This window comes from Dasypus novemcinctus, chromosome 23 (genome assembly GCF_030445035.2).
Source record: "Dasypus novemcinctus isolate mDasNov1 chromosome 23, mDasNov1.1.hap2, whole genome shotgun sequence".
In the NCBI taxonomy this organism is placed as follows: domain Eukaryota; kingdom Metazoa; phylum Chordata; class Mammalia; order Cingulata; family Dasypodidae; genus Dasypus; species Dasypus novemcinctus.
The window spans coordinates 40,262,839-40,286,061 of NC_080695.1; the positions used below are offsets into that span (position 1 = coordinate 40,262,839).

Sequence of the window (23,223 nt, forward strand, 5' to 3'; positions counted from 1 at the left end):
CTATTTGATAACACCTGCTCCTCACATGTAAGCGCTCAAAGGGCAAGGAAACAATTTTTATTTGCCTTTGGATATTAGATATTGTGCCTGACACAAGGTAAGTGAGTTAAAGACTTAAATGAATAAATGGATACTTGCATCCACTCACTTGTCTTCCTACTTCCATCTTCATTTTCCAATCATTCAAAATTATTTCAAAACCAAGCTGTACAAGAGACATTCTTGGATTTATCTCAACCTCAATCTGTATTAGAGTATTTTAATTTATATCCTTTTCCATGTATACACTGTGTTCTATTAATTTTCACTGCTGTCTACATGTTCTATCAAGTCATTTTTTATTCACATGATATTCAGGTCTCAAAGTTAATGTCAGATCTATGGGGCAGGAAATATATTTCATATACATCCAGTAGATACACAATAAAGATCTTCTCATTAAATGTAAATACTCTTTCTTTCAGTTAAGCAATTTTGTTGATTTTTTCTTTTTCACATACTACAGGTATACCACACACTCATTTTTCAGATTCTGGCACACATTAGACCTTCCACCTAGATATAAATAATCTGTATCAGTCTCAACCCTACCAAGTGGACGGCTAGAGAGATACCATATATGAGGTGACAGCTAAAGGTTAGAAAGATCCTATTTTGTTGTTAATCCTTTTTGGTTTCATCCTTTATAGACTGTCCTGTAATAAATTTCACTGCTTGCTTCACTTCTTTTCAAATAATTTAACATGAATATATTTGTCTTTATAGTTAGAATGTAAGCAGATGCTATATATGTGTGGCAACCAAAGTTTAAAAGGAGCATCCAAAGATAATCTTCTTTTAAGACAATTTTCCTTTTGTCACTAAGATTCTTTCACAGAAGGGGTCTCAGACTCACCTTTATTGAAGAATGTGCTAGTCATAAAGCTGAAGAATATTGAGGCGATGGCAAAACACATCAAAAAGACAAAGATGAGAGATGGCTCACTGTATTGGAGGACTGGCACAGGTTCAATCTAGCAAAACAATCAAGAAACCAATTTTCAATCATTTTGTGATGTCACAGTAAAGTAAAAGGGGAAATAAAATATTCTTAAATATTTTAACAGTCCCAATGAAACCAACTACATTGTTCAGTGAGATGAAGAGTTAACTATACAATTCATTTCTTACAGGAGGTCCACCCACCTAGGTTTAAAATGTGGTTTGCTGAGAGACTAAGCAGCCTTTGAATTTCCAATGTGAAATCAATGAAATCCACATTTTCATTCTCCAGGAATCTTGAGACCCATTCTACCCATTTTTTTGTTTTCTCTTTCAAAATCTATCTATAGCATGTTCGAGTCAAACAGACACTTACCTTGGCAAAGAAACTTATACACATCAAAATAGTGACAATTAAATACAGAAAGAAGAATGTGACAAAATAGGCAGCCCAGAGTATCCAGTTACTGAGTCCTATCATGAGCTGGTACTCCTGTGGGAGAGTTAACACAAACCAAATATCATGTAAAATAATATACAGTGCTTCAGAGTTTTCAAAATGTATTCACAAGTATTATTTAATTTCCGTAACAACTAAAATGGTTTAAATAATAAATACTATCTGTATTTTATGGAGGAGGAAATGAAGCCTCAGAATGTCAAGTTATTTGATCAAAATTATTGAGTGCCACTGTCATGATTCTAACTCAGTTCTTAAAAGCCCAGAGGCTGTTTTCCCAGTAACTTACCTGATACTGTTCAGACATGAAAAACAAATGAAACTATAAATCCCTTAGATATATTATATTTCCTTTTTATTATGTGCTCTTTCAGGAGATATTAAAAGACTATAAATATGTTTTAATTCAATTATAAGTTAGAAGCAAACACTAAAGCCAGGATTAAAGGGGAAGGAAAAACTCTCAGAGTTTTACCAGTAATCTTTATAAACTATAAATATTTTTTGAAAGTATTTGTTTATAGACATAGATGGTATTTCAAGTTCAACAAAAGAAATCATAGGATGTATATAAGCAGTAAGATTCAAATGAGTGGTATGAGTTTTCAGAGGCTATTTAAAAATATTTTTATTGAATTTTACTGATATGCCAGTATTAAATTCTGTGACTTAGGCTCCTTAAAGGCAGAGACTATGTCTTCTTACCTCCATCTACCTGGCACATACAATGTCATCAATAATGCTTATTGAATGAACAAACGAAGGAATGTTAGGATTTCTGGAAATCTGTTTACAGTTTTTAAAAATGGATGTGGAGAGTGGATATGGGTCAAGTGGTTGAGTACCCACCTCCCACATGGGAGGTCCTGGATTCAGTACCCAGTTCCTCCTGAAAAAAAAAAACAAAAACAAACAACAAGCAAAACAAACGAAAAAACCAACTCAGGAAAGCCAATGTGGCTCAGTGGTTAAGCAAATACAAGGTGCTGGGTTCAATCCCTGGCCCCCCGTACCTCAAAAAAAAAAAAAAAAAATGGATGCAAGTATACTTTATTATGCATAGTTGACACAAGTAGAGTGAGAAAGTTTTTTCTAAGTTTCCTTGGGATCAATGCTAGAATCAGTCTTATTTAACTTGTTTTAATGAACCATCAATGGCAAAGTAAACAAAAGAAATGCAAGACTTACACGCTGAAAACTACAAAACATTGCTGAAAGAATTTTTAAGAATTGAAATAAATATAAAGATAGCTCATGTGTATGGATCAGAAGATTTAATATTGTTAAGAAGGTAATACTCCCCAAATTGGTCTAAAAGTTCAACGCAATCTTTCAAATTCCCTGATATTTTACAGAAACTGACAGAGACTAAAATTCATATGGAAATGCAAAAGACCAAGAATAGCCAAAACAATTTTGAAAAAGAACAAAGTTGGAGGACTCATACTACCAGATTTCAAAATGTACTACAAAAGCTACAATAATCAAGACAGTGCTGTCTGGCCTATGGACAGACACATAGATCAACTGATCTTCTTCAAAGATGCCAAGAAAATTTAATGGGAGAGGAAATGGTGTGGGACAATCCGATTGCCAAATGTTAAAAACAACAACAAAGCCATAAACAAAAAATATGCAAGGATTTGGATCTCTCCCTTACATAATACACAAAAATTATCACAAAATGTATCACAGACTTAAATGTAAGAGCTAAAACTATAATACACTTAGAAGAAAATACCAGACTGAATTTTCATGATTTGGGGTTAAATAATTGATCATATGCATTTTCTTCTTTATTGTCATTACAGTGTATTAATTACATTGATTTTTCCAATGTTAATCCAACCTTGCATTACTGGGCTAAATTCTACTTGGTCATGATGTACTATCCTTCTTATATATTGCTGGACTTGATTTACTAATATTTTCTTGCGAGTTTTGTGTCTATTTTCATTAGTGTTATAGATTCATACATTTATCTTTGTTTGGTTTTGTTATCAGTGTACTGCTGCCCTTGTAAATTGACTTAGAAAGTGTTATCACCTTTTTATTTTCTAAAAGAGTTTGTGTAGAATTGATATTCTTTCTTTCTTATATGTTTCACAGTATTTTCAGTGCACTCATCTGGGTCTGGAATTTTCTCAGTGAAAAGACTTTTAAATATGAATTCAATTTCTTAAATAGGTGTGGTGCTATTCAGATAATCTATTTCTTCTTGCTTGGTAGCTTTGTATTTAAAGGAGTTTATCCATTTCATCTATATTGTTATTTATTGACAAATTTGTTCACAATGTTTTATCTTTTAAATGTCTGTAGAATCTGTAGTGATATACTCCTTTCCTGATATGTGTGATGTGATCTTTTTTAAATTTCTTGAACAATCTGGTAAGAGATTTTACTTATGTTTTCAAGGATCCATTTTGTGGTTTGTTCATTTTCTCCACTGTTTACCTTTTTCTATATTTTAAGAGATTTCTGCTCTTGTCTTTATCCCTTCCTTTCTTTTTTTGTGTTTAAATTGCTCTTCCTCTTCTAGCTTCTTAAGCAGGAAGCTGAGATCATTGGTTATCTGTTTTTGTTTCAATGATAAAAATCATTGAAAGCTATAAATTTATCTAGAAGCTCAGCTTTAATTATTATATATGTCCATTCCTATGAGTTGTGTTTTCACTATAATGTAGTTAATTCTCAAATAATTGGGGATTTCCTAGATATCATATTTTTATTGACTTCTAATTTTCACTCCACAGTTTTCAGAAAAATAAACCTTATATTTCAGTCCTTTAAAATTTATTGAGGCTTCTTTCTATAAATATCTTTCTAGCTTACTGCTATTGAATCTATAATTTAATTCCACTGAAATCAGAGAACATACTCTCTATACTTCAAACATCTGGTCTATATTGGAAACAATGTATCTCTTGAAGTTGCCAGGTATAATGTTCTACAAATATCAATTAGGTGAAGGTAGACTAAAGTGTTATGATTCTCAACTGATATTTTTTTCTACTTGTTCTACAAATTGCTGGGAAAGGTGTTCTTTGCTGAAATTTTCTATCTTTTCATTCATTACAAGTGTGTATTCCTTTTCCTCACTAAGCATAATTATAATAGCCCGGCATAGTTTTTTTTTGATAATTATAGTATCTGAGACATCTAGGGACTGGCATTTGTTGATTTTATTTTCTCTTAAGGTTGGGCCACATTCTACTGATCTTAGAATGGAAAATAATTTTGTATTGTACTCAGCGTATTGTGACTGCTATAATGGATAGGCTTTGTTTTTTCTTATATTGGCCCCAGGATTGTTGATAGTTTTGTTTTAGCAGGTAATTAACTTGGTTAGACTCTAATTGCAAAATGTTACAATTGTGGTGGGCAGAACCTCCGGTCTCAGTTCCTCCCTTTAAACCTTAGTTGCTAGCTGCTTTTATTTTTTCCCTGTGCATTCATGATTCAGAACTCAGCGAGGGGCCTGGATTGAGATTATACATATAATTAGTGGTTCCCTTTCTCTGGATCTCTCCTTTCTGGGGTTCCACCTTTACTATTTAGTAGTTCTGCTATCACAGGGCTTCTTAACCTGGTTCCTCTAGTCAATAAGATGTCAGTTTTTTTCTATCAAAGTTTTACCTGTCCTTGTGTCACTACTGCTGCCTCCCTGACTGGACCCACTCTTTGGTTCAAGTTATATACATGCACAAAAGACAAGGGAGGAATTCACTCACTCTGCTGGTATCTTGCTGCAATTTTTGATTACCCTCCAAAACCACCTACCCACAACCAACCTGAATGCTTAATAATTCTCTCTCAACTCAGCATTGAATATTGTGCCCTGCTTGGCCTCTATCAACCTGCACCTCATTCTAGGAATTGCCTACAGCCAGAAATCTATCAAGAACAAGGGGCTCATTTCACATGTTTCTCTTCTCTCAGGGATCATAGTTCTATGTGGCCTTTGTTTAGTGCTTGTAAAAGGTATATATACTGTTGGGGATTTAATTGTGCCCCCCACAAAAGGCATGTGCAAGTCCCAACCCCTAACCCTGTGTGCATGAACCCATTTGGAAATAGGACCTTTGAAGATGCTACTCAGTTAATATGTGGCCTAACTAAATCTGGTTGGGCTTTAATATGGATTACTGGAATCCTTTATAAGCAATTGAAATCCAGATAGAGAGAGAAAAACCACAGGGAGCAGCCAGCAGCTGTAAGTCAGTGCAACCCAGAAGAGAAAGGAGAGGATACCAACTTGTGCATTGCCATGTGACAGAAAAGTCAAGGATCAAGGAACATCAGCAGCTAGCCCCAGAATGCCACAATCTTCTGGGATAAAGCATCATCTTGCTGATGACTTGGTTTCTGGACTTCTCCTAGCCTCAAAACCATAAGGCAATAAATTCCCATTGTTTAAGTCAACCCATTATATGCTATTTGTTTTAGCAGCTAGGAATTAATATATACTTAGCCAGTTTTATAGTAGTTTATGGTGGGAGATCTATTCAAATATTAGTTACTCCTTCAAAGAGTGGAATATATGCATATATGCATAAGTATATGTATATGTACATGTATAGGTATGTAGTCATGCAAAGTAATTCATTGATATTTTAATTCAGTGTTACATTTTCAAAATTAAAATTGATCATACATTCCCAAAACAATGAAATCTTAGAATTGAGGAGATATGGTGATAATTAGTGCCCCTACATTTAGAATCAGTTGATGTCTGGGAAATGTCTGTGAGTTTGTTAGAGGATTTCTGCATAGAGATGGTATAGGAATGATAATTCTGAAGACACCAAGAAACTTTGTTAAGGTTGAAATGAAAGGGATCTTTCCGTTTTCTTTAAATATCTCGACAGGTAAAAAGTACTTGACATGATGATTAGGAAGATAGAAAATATACAAGCATCCCTTCAGAACCTTAATAAAAAAATATTTTTGGTGACCCATGATCTGTAATCCTGACTTCAGACCTTGCATTTAATATCAGTCATATCAAGACTTCTTATTCAGCAGCCCAACAATGAAGTACCAGACACTAACAGTGTTCTCACACAGTAATATTAAGAATATTCAAACAGAAAGAAGTGTCTGTCCATGGGGGAAGAGTCTATTCATTGAAACATAACTAGAACAAAGGCTACTACAATGCTGAAAAAAGTGCCAGGTATCAGAATTTTTAAATAGAGACAGATAGATGGATCAAAGAGTCTTCAGTTTCATACCAGAGGTATGAACTTCCATAAATATGGTATGTTTCTTGCAACATTTACATGTCTGTTCAGAAATATAGTCTCTTGACCAATCAGGATGCATTTATAAGAACTTTTAGAAGGCATGAAAGAAAGATACCTATGTCTAACAGACAGCTACAGAGAAAGGGGCATTAGCCTTTGCAAATAATTCAAAGCAGATATAATTTGCTGAAAAGTAGATACTCAAGGGAAAAATGTAGGAAAAGAACAAAAAATGCAACGTAAAATCTTATATAAATTTATTTTAAATGTTTTGGGGATATGCAGTTCCATTAAAATAATATTTGAACAGCTCAACTCTGCTTTTAGTCACAGAATATGCTATGACCTCTAAATGAACAGTGTATTGCTTATACCATCAGTACAGACCAATATCTCTCATGAACACAGATGCAAAACTCCTCAACAAATCTTAGCAAATCAGAAGGAATCTATAAAAAAATAGTTAAACAGGAATAAGTGGGATTTCTCTAAGGTTTACAAGGGTGGGGCATCGTTTGAAAATAATGTGAGAAAAAGAGGGGCAAGATGGTGGCAAAGAAGAGAGCTCCTTCCTAAGGTGCAGTTAGTAATCAGCCAGAGATATCTAAAGCACCTGTTCGGGGAGCCCAGGAGACCAGAAGAGCATCCTGTAAGATCCTTGGTAGGGGGAACTATTCATTTGCAGTGAAGATTTGTGAGTATGATACGCCACGCTGCAGAGGCTGGTGACCATTCCTCACTTGTAGGGTACCATGCCTTGGTAACTATTCCCTGGCTGGAGTTGGATGCTCCATTTTCTAAAACTGGGGGAGGAAGAGGCAGTTGGGCTCTGACTTCAGCTACTGATTAGTAAATTCGACTGCTTAAACTCAACCCAAAGCACAGCTAAAGTTTGAACTTGTCCAAATTAGAAAAAGGCCAATAGCCTTTATTTTAATTCCAGTCCCCAGCATGAGGAAAAGCAGGGCTGACTGAAAATCACAGTGGCAGTAGAATCTGACTTTCCACCCAGTTTGGATTGCTGTCCTAGCCTGGGCTCCCCTACCTCCAGCAGAGAAGAAGCTGGGGTGGGGGTGGGGGGCTGCTCAAGCCTCTCCAGGCAATTGTAGTAAATTTCAGCCCACATGGACTAGATTGTTGGGTACCCATGTGACTACATCCCAGTCCCCAATAGGACAGGATGGAGGGCAGTATTTCCTTAGACTGTCCAGGCAACTACAGGTACTTTTGGCCCACATGGGCAAGATTCTTGTACACCTGTGGCTACATATCTGCACCTGACAGGGCAGAAGGAGGGAGAGTGCTCCCTCAGCCTCTCTAAGCAACTGCAGCTGCTTTAAGCTCTTATGGAGTAGATTGTTGGGCACACTTGTGGCTCCATCCCTGCCCGACAGGGGAGGGGAGGAGCGATGCTTTGTCAGTCTATCTGGGCAATTGCAGTCAGTTCTAGCCTGCATGACTAAGTTTACTGCCCAAACCTGCAACTCCATCTATGCCTCAAGCAGGGAAGAAAGGGACATGGACCTTCATCAGTCTCTCTAGGTAACTACAGATGGTCTTGGCCTGCATGGCTTGGATTACTGTACATAACTGCAGCTCCAACCCTCCCTCTGGCAGGGGAGAAAGTTGGGAGAAGTTTCATCAGTTCCTGGGGCAATGCTTCAACCTCCACAGCTTACAGAACCAATTGCATCCTTAGCTCCTACTGCACCACTAGCAAGAGAAAAAGGGCAAAAAAGAGATGAAAAAGAGAAGGAAACTTCAGACTGGCAAACATAAACCACTATAAAGTTCCAAAATAAGTTGAACTAAATATCAAAGAGGGACTGTAGCCAAAGTCAATCAAATAGACAGTCGTAGACTAAAAAAGAAACTAAGCACAGAAAAAATACATCAAGTAAAACAGATGCCAACCCACCAGCAAAAAATTACAATCCAGACCAATAAAGAGAAAGATATGTCCCAGTCAAAGGAACAAACTAAACTTCCAGATGACATAAAGGAGTTGAGACAACTAATCACAGATGTACAAATAAATCTCTTTAATAAATTCAATGAGATGGCTAAAGAAATTAAGGATATTAAAAAGACATTGGGTGGGCATAAAGATGAATTTGAAATCATATATAGAAAAAGAGCAGATTTTATGGGAATGAAAAGCACAATAAATGTAATTTAAAATATAATGGAAGCACATAACAGCAGAGTTGAAGATGCAAAAGAAGTATCAGTGAGCTTGAAGACAGGGCCTCTGAGAGTGAACACACAAAAGAACAAATAAATAAGAGAATGGAAAAAAGTTGAACAGGATCTCAGGGAACTACATGATCTCAAGAAACATGTAAACATACATGCCATGGGTGTCCCATAAGGAGAAGGGAAAAGGGGCAGAAGGAATACCTGAGGAAATGATAGAAAATTTCCCAATTCCATTGAAGGACATAAATATCTGTATCCAAGAAGCAAAATGTACTTCCATTTGAATAATTCTGAATAGACCTACCCTGAGACCCTTGCTAATCAGAATGTCAAATACCAAGATAAGGAGAGAATTCTGAGAGCAGCAAAAGAAAAGAGATTCATCACATACAAGGGATGTCCAATAAGATTAAGTGCTGATTTCTCATCAGGAACCATGAAGATAAGAAGCCATGGTATGCTAAATTTAAGATACTGAAAAAAAAATTGCCATGTAAGAATCTTATATCTGGCAAGATTGGCTTTCAAAAATGAGGGCAAATTTACAATATTCACAGATAAACAGAAACTGAGAGTTTGTAACCAGGAGACTGGCTTTGTAGGAAATACTAAGGGGAGTACTACAGCCAGAAAAGAAAAAAGAGAGAGAGAGCATTGGAAGAAAGTCTAGAAATGAAGATTAAACCATGAAAAATAATCAAATGTTTAAGAAGATTGGTGTAAATAAGATATGACAGATAAAATCCAAAGCTCAAAATGGTGAAGCAAAAACTGCCTTTCCAGTAATAACATTGAATGTTAATGGATTAACCTCCCCAGACAAAAGACACAGACTGGCAGAATGGATAAGAATATATGAACCATTTTTATGCTGTCTACATGAGAATCATGTTAGACCCAAGGATACAAGTAGATCAAAAATAAAAGGCTGGAAAAATATATTCTATGCATGCAGTAACCAAAAAAAGCTGGAGTAGCTATACCTATATCAGATGAAAAAGACTTTTAAAAAGCAAATCAGTTATTAGAGACAAGGAAGGACATTATATATGAATGGGGCAAAATATGATGAGTAAACTCAAGATTATAGTTTATTAGCAGATAGAATGTGGCTTGAAAATGGGAGCTGATGCTTAAGTATGTAGAATTTTTAATAAGACTTATTGTAAATGTATGCAAATGAATAGAGTTGATGGTAACACATTATAGTGAATATAACTAACACTGCTGTTTTATAAACGTGATTGTGGTTGAACAGGGTAATGTGTGGAAGTAAATGTCAATTGAAAGGAAACTAGAGAATACTCTAGGGTATGTATAATATAGTGATTTTGGTGGCAGGTGGAGATTGTATTAATAGTATAAATATAAGAATGGTCTTCTTTTACAATGTGCTGAGATTATGGTGATACATGGGAAATTACAACTAATGTAACTTATGGATGATAGTTAACAGTAATAGTGCAATATTTTGCAATAAGGGCAAGAAGATATTTTTTCAATACTAAGGGACAACAATAGGGGGGTATAAGAGGGTAGGAGATTTTTCTTTTGGAGTAAGTAAATATTCTAAAATTGAGGTGATGACTGCACATCTCTTTGATGAAAATGAAAGCAACTGAGTAGAGTTTGAATAGAATGTACAAAAGCATGGGACTTTATAACACAGGGAATCCAGTGGTGGATGGTGGACTGTAGTTAACAGGACAAGTACAAAAACATTTTCTCATGAATGGCAACATGTATATAATACTAATATAGGGTAAAAAATAATTGGGTGGGTTTGGGGAAAATACACCAAAATGTAAGACATGGACTTAATATTAATATAAATCTTTTGACAATGCTCTTTCGGAGTTTGTAACAATTATTTCCAATGCAGGGTGTTTGTGGTAGGGAGATATATGGGAGCCTTGTATGTTGATATGCATACTTGTTTTGTAAATTCGCAAATCTTACTACACATTTTATTGTTTATGTATGTTGGTGTATGAATGATATACTTCAATAAAACTTTATTTAAAATAGGCAAAGCTGTTATTATATACAGGGAAGGACATTATATATTAATAAAAGGAGGAATTCACCAGGAAGACATAACAAACATAAGTGTGTATTCTCTTAACTGGGGTAACCCAAATTACATGAGGCATACATTGGCAAAACTGAAGGGAGAAACAGATGTCTCTAAAAAAATAGCTCAATATTTCAATATGTTACTCTCATCATTGGACAGAACATTTGGGCAGAGGATCAGTAAAGAAACAGAAAGCTTGAATAATATGATAAATGAACTAAACCTAATAGATATATATAGAATATTGCAGCTCCAAAGTAGCAGGATATGCTCAAGGATCTTTCTCCAGGATGGACCATATGTTGGGTCACAAAATAGATCTCAATAAATTAAACAATATTGAAATGATACAAAACACTTTCTCTGTAGAAACAGGCAGAAAAAGGGAAAAGTCACAAATATATGAAGATTAAACACACACTCTTAAATAATCAGTGGGTCAAAGAAGAAATTGTGAGAGAAATCAGTAAATACCTTGAGATGAATGAAATAGAGAACACAACATATCAAAACCAATGGGATGCAGCAAAAGAAGTGTGAAGAGGGAAATTTATAGCCCTCAATGCTTACATTAAAAAAGAAGAGAAAACTCAATGAACTAACTACACAGCTGGAGGAACTAGAAAAAAAACCACAGCAAACTATTCCCAAAACAAGCTGAAGGAATGAAATAATAAAGATTAGGGAAGAAATAAATGAACACTAGAGAGACTTAACAAAGTCAAAAATGGATTCTTTGACAAGATCAACAAAATTGACAAACTCTTAGATTGACAAAGAAAAATATGCAAATAAATAAAATCAGAAATGAAAATAAGGACATTGCTACTGACTCCACAGAAATAAGAGATCATAAGAGGATACTAGAAACAACCATACACCAACAAACTAGACAATGAAAATGAAATGGATAAATTCCTAGAAACATATGAACAACCTACACTGACTTCAACAAACCAATCCAAGTAAAGAGTTTGAAACAGCCATCAAAAACCTCTCGAAAATGAAAACCCTGGACCAGAAGTCTTCATAGGTGAATTCTACCAAGCATGCAAAGAATATTTAATACCAACCTTACTCAAACTCTTCTAAAAAACTGAACAGGAAAGAATGTTACCAAACTCATTCCATGAAGCAAATATCATCCTAATACCAAAGCCAGATAAAAATATCATGGGAAAAAAAATTACAGGCCATTTCCCTAATGAATATAGATGCAAAAACTCCTCAACAAAATACTATTACTCGAATACAACAACAAATTAAAAGAATTATTCATCATGATCAAGTGGATTTTATCCTACATATTCAAGGGTGTTTCAACACAAGAACATAAATCAGTATAATACATCACATTAATAAATCAAAGAAAGATCACATTAGCATCTCAATTGACCAAAAAAGTAATATTACAAAATCCAGCATTCTTTCTTGATAAAAAAACCCAAAACAGGAATTGAAGGAAATTTTCTCAACATGATAAAGTACATATAAGAAAAATCCACAGCTAACATTGTACCCAATGGTCAAAGACTGAAAGCTGTCCTGCTGAAATCAGGACCATGACAATGATGCCCACTGTCAACACGTTATTCAATATTGTGATAGAAGATCTGAAGCAATCAGGCAAGGAAAAGAAATAAAAGGCATTAAATTGTAAAGGGCGAGTGATATGCTCCTATATCTAGAAAGTCCTGAAAAATCTACAACAAAGCTGCTAGAGCTAATAAATGAATTCAGCAGAGTGGCAGGATACAAGATTAATATGCAAAAATAGTGTTTCTATATACTATATCAAGGAGCAATCTGAGGAAGAAGTCATGGGAAAAATTCCATTTACAATAGTGACAAAAGAATCATTTATTTGGGAATAAGCTTAACCAAGGACATAAAGGACTTGTATTCAGAAAACTACAATGCATTGCTAAAAAGAAACATAAAAAAAAAAAAAAGGCCAAAATAAATGGAAGAACATTCCATGTTCACTTATTGGGAGACTAAATATCATAAAGATGTCAATTTTACCCAAATTTATATACAGATGCAATGCAAACCCCAATAAAAACCCCAGAAGCATTTTTATAGAAATGAAAAACACAATTATAAAATTTATTTGGACAAATAAGGAGCCCAGAAAACCCAGAAATATCTTAAAAAGGAAGACTGAAGCCAGAGGACTCTCACTTCTGGACTTTAAATCATAGTACCTAGCTACACTGGTAAAAACAGTGTAGTACTGACATAAAGATAGACAGATTGACCAATGGAACTAAACTGATTGTTCAGAAACAGACCCTCGCATTTCTGGTCCAGTGATTTTTTTACAAGGCTGTCAAACCCACCCAGTTGGATAGAACAGGCTACTAAACAAATGGTACTTAGACAACTGGATATCTATACCTAAAAGAAAGAATGAGCACTGCTATATCATGCCTTATAAAAAAATTAACTCAAAATGGATCAAAGACCTAAATATAAAAGCTAGAACCATAAAACTCCTAGGAAAAAAAAAGTAGGGAAAGACCTATATTCAAGACCTCGTGGTAGGTGGTGATTTCTTAAACCTTACATCCAAAGCACAAGCATCAAAAGAAAAAATAGATGAACAGGACCTCCTCAAACTTAAACACTTTTGTGCCTCAAAGGACTTTATCAAGAAGAAGAGAAGACAGCCCAGGCGTTGGGAGAAAATATTTGGAAACCACATATCCAATAAGGGTTTGATTTCTATGATATAAAAAGGGATCAAACAACAGAAGAATAAAAGGACAAACAATCCAATTAAAAATTGATCAAAAGACTTGAATATTTTTCCAAAAAGGAAATACAAATGGCAAAAAAGCACACTGAGAAAATGCTCAATCTCACTAGCTTTAGGGAAATGCAAATCAAAACTAAAATATGGTATCATTTCACACCTTCTAGAATGGCTTCTACCTGAAATATATCCAGAAGAAACTGAAAACAGTGACATAAACAGACATTTGCATTCCCATGTTCTAGGGAATGTTCATAATTGCCAAAAGGTGGAAACAACCCAAGCGATCAACCGATGAAAGGATGAACAAAATATGGTATATACATATGATGGAATACTTTACTGCTGTAAGAAGAAATGAAATAGGGACACATATGATAACATGGGTGAACTTTGAGGACATTATGTTGAGTGAAATAAGCCAGACACAAAAGGACAAATACTGTATCATTTCACTAACATGAACTAAATACGAAGAATAAACACATGGAGCTAAAACCTAGAGTATAGGTTACTAGGAGATAGGACCAGGGCTGAAAAGGGGTTCTGATGCTCAATGTATATAGAATTTTTAATTAGCTTGACTATAAACATAAGGAAATGGATAGAGTCGATGGTAAGACATTATAATGAATATACCTAACACAGCTGGTTTATAAATGGAATTGTAGCTGAAAATGGTAGTTAAGGGATGTAAATGTCAAATTAATAATGTCAAATTATTATCCTAGAGAATAACCTAGGAACTGAATAACATAGTGAACTTGGGGGTGGATGAGGATTATGGCTAACAGTAAAAATACAAGAATTTTCTTCTATGAACTAGACAAATGTATGTCACTATTACAAGGTGATAAGAATATGGTGACACATGGGAAAAATACAATTACTTTAACTTATGACTATAATTAACAGCAATACTGTAATATTTTTGTATCAGTGTCAAAGAAGGTACTATATCAACTCTAAGGGTCAGTAATAGGGGGTTATAGGATTTTTTCCTTTGGACTAAGAAAAACATTCAAAAATTTACTGAGGCAATGAGCACACAACCCTGTGATGAAAGTGAGAGCCAGTGAGTGTACACTTTTGATGGACTGTACAAGGCATGGGCTGTATAACACAGTGAACCATGTGGTGGATGATGGACTGGGGTTAATGTACAAATATGAGAGTGTTCTCTCACAAACGATAACATATGTACGGTACATGGTGTTAATAATAGAGAGGTGTATGGAAAATATACCAAATGTAAGCAATTGATCATAGCTAATAGTAATATTTTGATGCTGTTTCATAATATGTAACAAATGTTCCACAAAAATGCAAGATGTTGGTGAAGGAGTGATATATGGGAATTCTGCACATTGGTTGTTTTGTAAGCTCACAACTTCTCCAATAAAAATATATAAATTACTTAATGTAATACATTACATCAACAGGCTAAAAAAGAGAAGTCATATTATTATATTGATGAGGAAAGAAACATTTATCAAATTCAATATCCATGCATTACAAAAACCCCAGAAAACTAGAAATAGAGGGCAACTTCCTCAAATTGATAAAGAACATATACCAAAAAAAAAAAAAAAAAACCCTATAGTTAACATCATACTTAATGGTGAGAAATTAGAAGCATTCCCCCTGAAATCAGGAACAAGTCAAGAATGTCCCCTTTCACCACCCCTATTCAATGGAAATTCTAGCTCTGCCGAAAGACAAGGAAAGAAAATAAATGTGAACAGGTTGAGAAGGAGGAAATTATACTGTCCTTGTTCATAAATGACATGATTGTTTATGTAGAAAATCCCAAGGAATTAACAGCAAAACTTATGGAACGAAGTGATTAAAGCAGCATTGCAGGATACAAAGTTAATATACAAAATTCAACTCCTTTCCTATATGCCAGCAATGACCAAATGGAATTTGAAATAAAAAATGCAACATCAAATACATTAACATAAAAATACTTAGGTATAAATCTAACATATGCGGAAAACTACAAAGCTCTGATGAAAGAAGTAAGGACAAAATAAACGGAGAGATATTCCACATTCGTGTATAGGAAAACTTAATATACCACACCTGCACCAACACATCCCCACAAGATTAACATTTTTTTTGAATTTTCAATTCAAGCTCACAGGACCCCTGGAATCTTTCTTAACCATGGACCCTTAGTTAAGAGCACCTGTTCTAAACAAATCCATTGTGAAAGGAAGTAGGAGAATATCTGCAATGTTTACCAATCAGCACAGGAATTGTATTCCATATACACTAGGAGTTCTTCCAACTTCATAAGCAAAAAAAAAAAAAAAAGATAAATAGGAACAATAGGCAAGAGGTTGAAAGAAACACTCCACTGAGGAGAATATACAATTGGGCAATAAACATATAAAAATATGTTCCACCTTATTAATAGTTAGGAAAATGCAAACTAAAGCCACAATGCAAAGGAGATCTGAGCATAGTTTAGAAGAGGGAGGACAAACTGGAACATACCTGCAGCTCCATATCTTTTTCTCTCCAACTCTAACCAATGACAAGCTTTAGAGTGTAATGCCTACAGCTTCACTTAAGTCACCCAATTTCATGTCACTTCATTTTTGGCCAACTTTAATCAGAAACCATGTAGGGAAGAATATTCTGGGACATATATATTCCTGTATTAATAGGTTGGCAACTGAAAAAGTCAGCACAAGGAAATACCACTCCATATTCGGCAGACTTGCAAAAATTAGAAAAGGCTCACAATACCAAATACTGATGATCGTGTAAAGCATAAGGAATTTTCATACATTGCTAGTGGGAGTATAAATTGGTAAAAATTTATAGCATTATCTACTAAAGATATATATGCATAACCTAACAATCAGTAAAAAAGTCATGTATAAAATGTTCATAGAAGCATTATTTATAATAGTCAAATACCAAATAACCCAAATGACCATCAACAAGAAAAGGATAAATGGTGATAAGGTCATACCACAGAATCTTCTAACTTAATGAATATAAGTAAACTATAGTTACATAGTTTAATCAGGGGTTCTTAGGGAATATGAGACCATGTAGAAAAACATTTTTAAAGAGCAGAAACTAATACAAAAAAATCACAGAATCAGAGAACTGTAGAATTGAACTATATCATAAATTTATCTAGATATAATACTAAGCATCAATTTGATTATTTCTTTGTAGCCAAACTTATAACAAAGTTATAGGGAAGTCAGCATTTATATACAATCTATAATGTTTTTGTGAAGTCAGCATTTATATACAACTGTAATGTTTTTGTGAAATAGTCTTCTAGAAGTACTAAAAACCAAACCAAGAGTTTCAATGAAAACAAAATTTATAAAATTGTCAAATGAGTTAAGTGTTACTACTCAGCTGCTGCCAAAACATAAGCATCTACTAGTACTATTAAATGCTTAGAAATAATCTAACCCTCCAGATAAATTTTCCCCAGATGCCAAATTTTCTACGTAAGCTATATCTACCACAAGAAAAGTAAAGTTACCTTCAATCTGTTTTCCTTTTCCCACACAATGCATTGAATGAGGGCAAAATGATTCATAGAGAACATAAATAAAATCACTAATGGGATGAAAATACCAGAATATGCAAAGAAGAAATCACTATTATAAACTGGGTATGGAAATCTCTGAGCAAACACTCTGATATTTTCAAATAGCTCTTCTGCAGCAATGCTGTTATGGTACAGCATGATGGCCTTATCCACGGAATGTTGTATAAACAGGAAGCCTTCTCTGATGTACCCTAAATAAGAAGATAAAGATTGTTAAGTACAACAGACCAAGAAATTGCTGAGCTGAACAAAGAAGACAAAGTACGTCAGAGAAAAACAAAAAGTCAATTGTTGTAATGAGGTCATTCTCATAGTCTAAATTCCACAACACAGCTATCATGACTTTACCACACAAATATACATAATTAATTTTTCTAAAGGGAACCTAATTTCCAGCTTACCAGAAGTGAAATGTTTCATGAAATTATAGAGCTGCTTTCTGCAATTTTAATCAACTGAAATGAATGAGATTATTGGATAGGTAAAAGACAACAATTCTGTACCTTGGACATTTGAAAAAGAAATTAAGTTCATATAAAAGGTAATAAACTGAGTTTTTAAAATCTTTTTATTTTTTTTCTCTATTTTTTTTCAAATGTTATATTCAAAATATATAAGAGGTCCCTACATACCCCCCACCCCCTTATGTAAGTTGATGTCTGCTCAAAGTGTGGTTCCAATATACAAACCATTTCTTAACAATACATGAGCTGAGTATAGACATTAAGCACAAGCACTTAAAAACCTTTATAGAAATTTGGCATTGCCATGACATCTAGAAACTAATTTTTTTAAGAACCTTATATAAGTGTTTATATTATGAATGTGAATCCTGTGTCAGAAATACATATTGTGTATATTTCTTCCCATTTTGCCCTGTTTAACAGGATTTTTCATATAACATTTAATTTTAATAAAGTCCATTTTATCAATGTTTTATTTTCTAATAAGTGCCTTTCATGTCCTAATAAATTATGGCTTACCCCAAGGTTATGAAGATATTCTCAAAGATTTTGTTCTAGAAGCTTTATGATTTTAGCTTTTACATTTAGGCTTTTGACCAACTTGAATTAATTTTTAAGTTGTGAGGTAGTGATCAAGATTCAGTTCTTGATCAAGATATAAGGTTGATTTGGCATCAATTGTTAAAAATATGTTCTTTTTCCCAGGGGCATCTTTATGGAAAATTAAAAGACTGCATGTATGCATCTATTTCTGGATACCCCATTCTTCTCATTGGTCTATTTCTTAGCCTCTACACCAATATGACAGTGTCTTAATTATTGTACCTTTACGGTAAAGTCTTGAAATCAAGTAAGATATCTCCTCCAACCTGCTCTTCCTTTTCAAGATTTTGTATATTCCAAGTCCTTTTCATTTCCATAGAAATTTTAGAAACAGTTGGTCAATGTCTTTAAAAAAGCCTGCTGGGATTTTGATTGTAAATGTATTGGCTCTGTAGGTCAACTTAGGGAGAAATGACATCTTTAACAATACTGAGTCTTCCAACCAATGAAGAAAATGTATCACACCATTTATTTAGTTCTTTTTTTATTTTCTCCCGGATAAGTTTTATATTTTTGGCATAGATTTATAATTTATTTTGCATTTTGGGATTTTACTAAATTAACACTGTTGTATCAGTATTTTATAGCTTTCTTCAGATTACCTGCATACATGATTGTTGTCAATGATTGATAAAAAATAGTTTGACTTTTTCTTTTCCAAGCTTTATGGCTTTCCTTTGTTTTTCTTTTTCTGATACAGGCTAGGATTTACAGCAATATGCTGAACAGAAGTAATGAGAGCAAACACCCTTGCTTTACTTCTGATATTAGGGGCAAAGTGCTAAATATTTTAAAATGTAAACTATACATTTTTCACAAATGTGCTCTATCAGACTGATAAAATTCACTTTCATTTCTGCTTAGGGCTGGAGTGTTTTCAATATAAATTTCATTCTAGAAAAAAAAATAGTTTTACAGAAACCCTACAAACAAAGTAAAGAAAGTTTCTGTATACCGTGAATTTTTAACGGGAGTTAATGTTGTCACAAGGAGGGCACAGCACATACACAATAGATACACAGTATATCTGTAACACTAAAAGGTTATGGGGCGGGGGGAGTGTTTGGGGGAAAATGTGTAAAAAGTCTTCTTAGAAGGGCAATATTAAAAAAGATTGCTGTATATCCTGTAGCCTATTTCACCAATATTAACATCTTATATATCCATTTTGTCAAGCTAAGAAACTGACATTGGTATAATATTGTCAACTAAATTACAGACTTCTTTTTTTATTTCACCAAATTTTCCACTAATGTCTTTTTTCTCTTCCATGGTATCTTTTTTTTTTTGGTAAAGATTTCTCGCCACTTCCCCCAGTTGTCTGTTCTCTATGTCTATTTGCTGCATCTTCTTTTGTGTCCGCTTCTGTTGTTGTCAGCGGCACGGGAATCTGTGTTTCTTTTTGTTGCGTCATCTTGTTGTGTCAGCTCTCCGTGTGTGCGGCACCATTCCTGGGCAGGCTGCACTTTCTTTCACGCTGGGTGGCTCTCCTTAAGGGGCGCACTCCTTGCGCTTGGGGCTCCCCTACACGGGGGACACCCTGCGTGGCACGGCACTCCTTGTGCGCATCAGCACTGCGCATGGGCCAGCTCCACACGGGTCAAGGAGGCCCAGGGTTTGAACACGGACCTCCCATGTGGTAGACGGACGCCCTAACCACTGGGCCAAGTCCGCCACCTCCATGGTATCTTAATGCATTTGTTTATCATGTCTCCAGAGTCTCCCCTGATCTGTAAAAGTCTCTCTTTTCCTTGTTTTTCATGACCTTGGGGATAGTCGATAATACTGGTCAGATATTTTGTATAACGTTCCACAGTTTGGATTAGTCTGCTGTTTTCTCACTATTAGCCCAGGGTTGAGTTTACCCAGAAGGGTGCCGCAGAGATGAAGTGCTCTCATAATTTTAGCATATCTGGGGGTGTATTAGTCAGTCAGTGGGGTACTGATGCAAAATACCAGAAATCTCTTGGCTTTCATAAAGGGTTATTTATTTGGGATAGGAGCTTACAAATACCAGGTCATAAAGCATAAGTTACTTCCCCCACCAAAGTCTATTTCCATCTGTTGGAGCAAGATGGCTGCTGACATCTGCCAGGGTTCAGGCTTCCTAGGTTCCTCTCTTCCCAGGTCCTGCTTCTCTCTGGGTTCAGAGCTCTTCTCTTCCCAGGGCTTGCTTCTCTTTCTTTTATGTGCTCACCTCCCAGGGCTCCAACATAAGACTCCAGTATTAAACTCCAACATCAAAACTCTTAACAGCAAAATCCTCTGTCCTTTGCCATGCCTTTTATCTGTGAGTGCCCACCTACCAAGGGGCGGAGACTCAATGCCCTAATGACGTGGCCCAATCAAAGCCCTAATCATAATTTAATCATGTCCAGGTACAGACCAGTTTGCAAATATAATCCAATATCTATTTTTGGAATTCATAACTATATCAAACTGCTACAGAGGGTATTTGATATCAACATGACCTATCAATGCTGATGTTAACCTCGGTCATTCTGGCATCTTTCAGGTTTCTCCAATGTAAAATTACTATAATTCCCTTTCCATACACTGTTCTTTCAAAGCAAGTTATTAAGTCCAGCCTACACTCAAAGGGAAAAGAATTAAGTTCTGTGTCCTATATGGGGCAGTATCTACATATATTATTTGGAATTCTCCTGTAAAGAAGATATATGCATTCCCATCCAGTTATGTATTCACAGAAATTAATTTTATTCTTTGGATTACAATAAATTACCATGATTAATTATTTTGATACTCAACTTTTTTCAGCTTTGGCCATTGGGAGCTATTTCAGGTTGGGTCTGTGTTCTTTTGGACAAGCCCAATCCCACCACCATCTCACTTTCTCACTTTTGTGTGTGTGTATATGTGTATATGTGTGTGTGCATGTTGTTTTAAATATGTCCTACTTTCTGGCACCATAAGATGCTTAAAAAATATCCTGTATTTTCCCTATCTCAGCCTTAGATTATCCAGGTCAATAAGGAATGCTGGTTCCTTTTATAGGTAAATTGTATTGAGAAGCCATGATCTGGGTGCTGGATGTGCTCATTGCTACTGGGTTATCACTGTATCTAGGCCCTCCCAACCACCACAGCTAAGAAATATATATACATATACATATATATATATGTATGTGTTTTAACACATATTTATATATATGTCTGTATTTCTGTATCTACCAATCTCTATTAAATAAACATGAAGGGACAATCCAAGATGGTGGAGTAGAGAATGGCATTTGCACTCCTTCTCCAGAAACCACAGGAATTTAGGCAGGTTTACCTGGCAGAATTGCCATATGATCCAGCAATCCCACTACTAGGTATATAACCAGAAGAAATGAAAGCAGAGACACAGACAGATATATGCACACCAATGTTAACAGCAGCATTATTCACTATTGCCAAAAGTTGGAAGCAACCCATGTCCACCAACAAATAAGTGGATAAACAAAATGTGATATATACATACAATGGAATATTATTCAGCTGTAAGAAGTAATGAAGTATTGGCCCATGTGACAACATGAATAAATCTCAAAGATCTTATGTTGAGTGAAGTAAGCCTGTCACTAAAGGACAAATATTGCATGACCTCACTGACATGACCTCTAAGCATACTGAACAGACTCACAGAGCTAGAGTCTAGAAGATAGGTTATCAGGAGACACAAAAGGTGTCAGTTAGTGAGTCTGGATTATTTCGGTTAGTAAACATAATTTAAGTTTCATTCATGTTGTTTTCCATTGTAGAGATGTACCACAATTTGTCTATTAATCTGATGAAGGATATTTTAGTTATCAGTTTGTAGTGATTATGAAGGAAGCTGTTATAAACATTTGTGTACAGGTTTTTATATGAACATAAATTTTCAGTCCTATCATTATGCACTGATGGAAACTCATTTTCTACTTTGGGTTATTATCTATATGTGTATACATACATGTATATATATATACACACATAGAAACATACATTTTCTATATTTAAGCATATATATACATACATAAAGACACATTCACTGGGGTTTGAGTTTTAAAAATATATTTTTAATTCATTTTTAAAAGATACATAGATCACATAAAATGTTACATTAAAAAATATAGGAGATTCCCATGTGCTCCACTCCCCACACCCCTCACTTTTCCCACACCAACAACTTCTTTCGTTAGTGCAGTACATTCATTTTTTTATTTTATTTTTTTTTATTTTTTATTGACTTTGTAATAATATTACATTAAAAATATATATGTGAGGTCCCATTCAACCCCACCCCCCCACCCCCCCTCTCCCCCCCCCCCAACAACACTCGTTCCCATCATCATGACACATCCATTGGATTTGGTAAGTACATCTTTGGGCACCTCTGCACCTCATATACATTGGTTCACATCATGGCCCATACTCTCCTCTATTCCATCATGTAGGCCCTGTGAGGATTTACAATGTCCGGTGATTACCTCTGAAGCACCATCCAGGGCAGCTCCATGTCCCGAAGACACCTCCACCTCTCATCTCTTCCTGCCTTTCCCCATACCCTTTGTCCATTATGTCCACTTTTCCCAATCCAATGCCACCTCTTCTATGTGGACACTGGATTGGTTGTGTCCATTGCACCTTTATGTCAAGAGGAGGCTCAGATTCCACCTGGATGCTGGATGCAATCCTCCCATTTTCAGTTGTAATCACTCTAGGCTCCATGGTGTGGTGGTTGTCCTTCTTCACCTCCATCTTAGCTGAGTGTGGTAAGTCCAATAAATCAGATTGTAGGTGCTGGAGTCTGTTGAGGCTCAGGATCTGGCTATCACATTGTCAGTCCAGAGATTCAAATCCCC

At 35.1% G+C, this 23,223-nt stretch overlaps 1 protein-coding gene across 1 annotated transcript in view; it reads right to left on the reverse strand.

Annotated features, from left to right (window-relative positions):
- The window catches only part of LOC101447972 (phospholipid-transporting ATPase ABCA3-like), a 310,634-nt gene that overhangs the window by 206,245 nt on the left and 81,166 nt on the right, over nucleotides 1–23,223 (reverse strand). Inside the window, exons 6-8 of the mRNA XM_058286295.2 lie at nucleotides 17,242–17,501; nucleotides 1,358–1,474; nucleotides 896–1,013 (exon numbers count right to left, since the gene is read on the reverse strand). Coding sequence (XP_058142278.1) covers nucleotides 896–1,013; nucleotides 1,358–1,474; nucleotides 17,242–17,501 — 495 coding nt within the window. The remainder of the gene's footprint in view (nucleotides 1–895; nucleotides 1,014–1,357; nucleotides 1,475–17,241; nucleotides 17,502–23,223) is intronic.